The sequence below is a fragment of the Ceratotherium simum genome, chromosome 17 (genome assembly GCF_057802395.1).
Source record: "Ceratotherium simum simum isolate JZ-2026a chromosome 17, ASM5780239v1, whole genome shotgun sequence".
Taxonomy (NCBI): Eukaryota; Metazoa; Chordata; class Mammalia; order Perissodactyla; family Rhinocerotidae; genus Ceratotherium; species Ceratotherium simum.
In genome coordinates this window covers 13,941,533-13,942,938 of record NC_141916.1, presented here as the reverse complement: position 1 = coordinate 13,942,938, position 1,406 = coordinate 13,941,533, and the positions used below count along the sequence as shown (strand labels likewise).

Here is a 1,406-nt window from a genome sequence, read left to right as displayed (position 1 = left end):
AAGTTTACCATAAATAGTAATAAACAGAAAAAGAGATATTTTATCAAAGGAGAATGAATCACCTGATGCTGAAAAATAAGCTAATATAAACTAAATGGATTGGAATAAAATGCAAGTTAAAATATGATAGTTTTTCTGTCTCTTTGTTTCTACTTTTATGTGACTTTATGAATGCAATATGTTATCCTTTTGGAATGCCTGGATTTATGACACTCAAAAAAAGAAAACAAACTCAGAGAGTGGCATTGAGTTAGTGAAATTTGGGGTAAAAATTATATGAGTGAAGTTTTATAGGTTGTCACCGCTGACTACAGAATATTGCAGGAGGTTGGGTGTGGGGAGCAATGTGTTTATGGGGGGTCTTAACATAAGAGGTATTTCATGCAGCCTTTTCTCCTTTAATTCTTTTTCTTTTTCTTTATTTTACTATTTTTTTGTAGCATTAAGCTATGAGAAACCACACAACAGTGACAACTTTTATTCTTCTTGGACTGACCGATGATCCAAAATTACTGGTGGTCAATTTTTTTCTCCTTTTTTTCACCTACATGTTGAGTGTCACTGGGAATCTAACCATCATCACTCTCACCCAACTGGATTCTCATCTAAAGACGCCCATGTATTTCTTCCTCCGAAATTTCTCATTTTTAGAAATCTTGTTCACAACTGTCTGTATCCCCAAATTTCTTGTCAGTATGGCAACAGGTGATAAGACCATTTCTTACAATAGTTGTGCAGCACAGCTGTTTTTTACTATTCTCTTGGGTGCAACCGAATTTTTTCTTCTGGCTGCCATGTCCTATGACCGCTACGTGGCCATCTGCAAACCCCTGCACTACACGAGCATCATGAGCGCCAGAGTCTGCAGCTTGCTGGTATTTGCTTCGTGGTTGGCTGGCTTCATAATAATTTTTCCATCGCTCCCTGTGGGTCTCCAGCTAGATTTCTGTGCAGCCAACACTGTAGATCATTTCTTCTGTGATCTTTCTCCTATACTGCAGCTCTCTTGCTCAGACACAGATTTAATAGAATTAATGGCACTTCTCTCAGCCATTTTGACTCTCCTGGTTACACTGGCATTAGTGATTCTCTCCTACACAAACATCATCAGGACTCTTCTGAAGATACCTTCTTCTCAACAGAGGAAGAAAGCCTTTTCTACATGTTCTTCTCACATGGTCGTCGTGTCAATATCTTATGGCAGCTGCATCTTCATGTATATGAAACCCTCTGCAAAAGAGAGAGTGTCTTTAAATAAAGGGATAGCTCTGCTCAATACTTCTGTTGCCCCCATGTTGAATCCCTTCATTTATACTCTGAGAAACAAACAAGTGAAAGATGCTTTTAAGCACATGATCAAAAAGATAGAATTTTTCTCAATGAAGTGAACCACTTTAGTGATATTA

At 37.8% G+C, this 1,406-nt stretch overlaps 1 protein-coding gene across 1 annotated transcript; it reads left to right on the top strand.

The window, feature by feature from the left end:
• Positions 1 to 362: 362 nt before the first annotated feature.
• On the top strand, positions 363 to 1,406 carry LOC101407776 (olfactory receptor 6C74-like). Its single transcript, XM_004429183.3, has one exon. It carries the CDS (start codon positions 450 to 452, stop codon positions 1,386 to 1,388), a length of 939 nt encoding a protein of 312 aa, XP_004429240.1. The 5' UTR covers positions 363 to 449; the 3' UTR covers positions 1,389 to 1,406.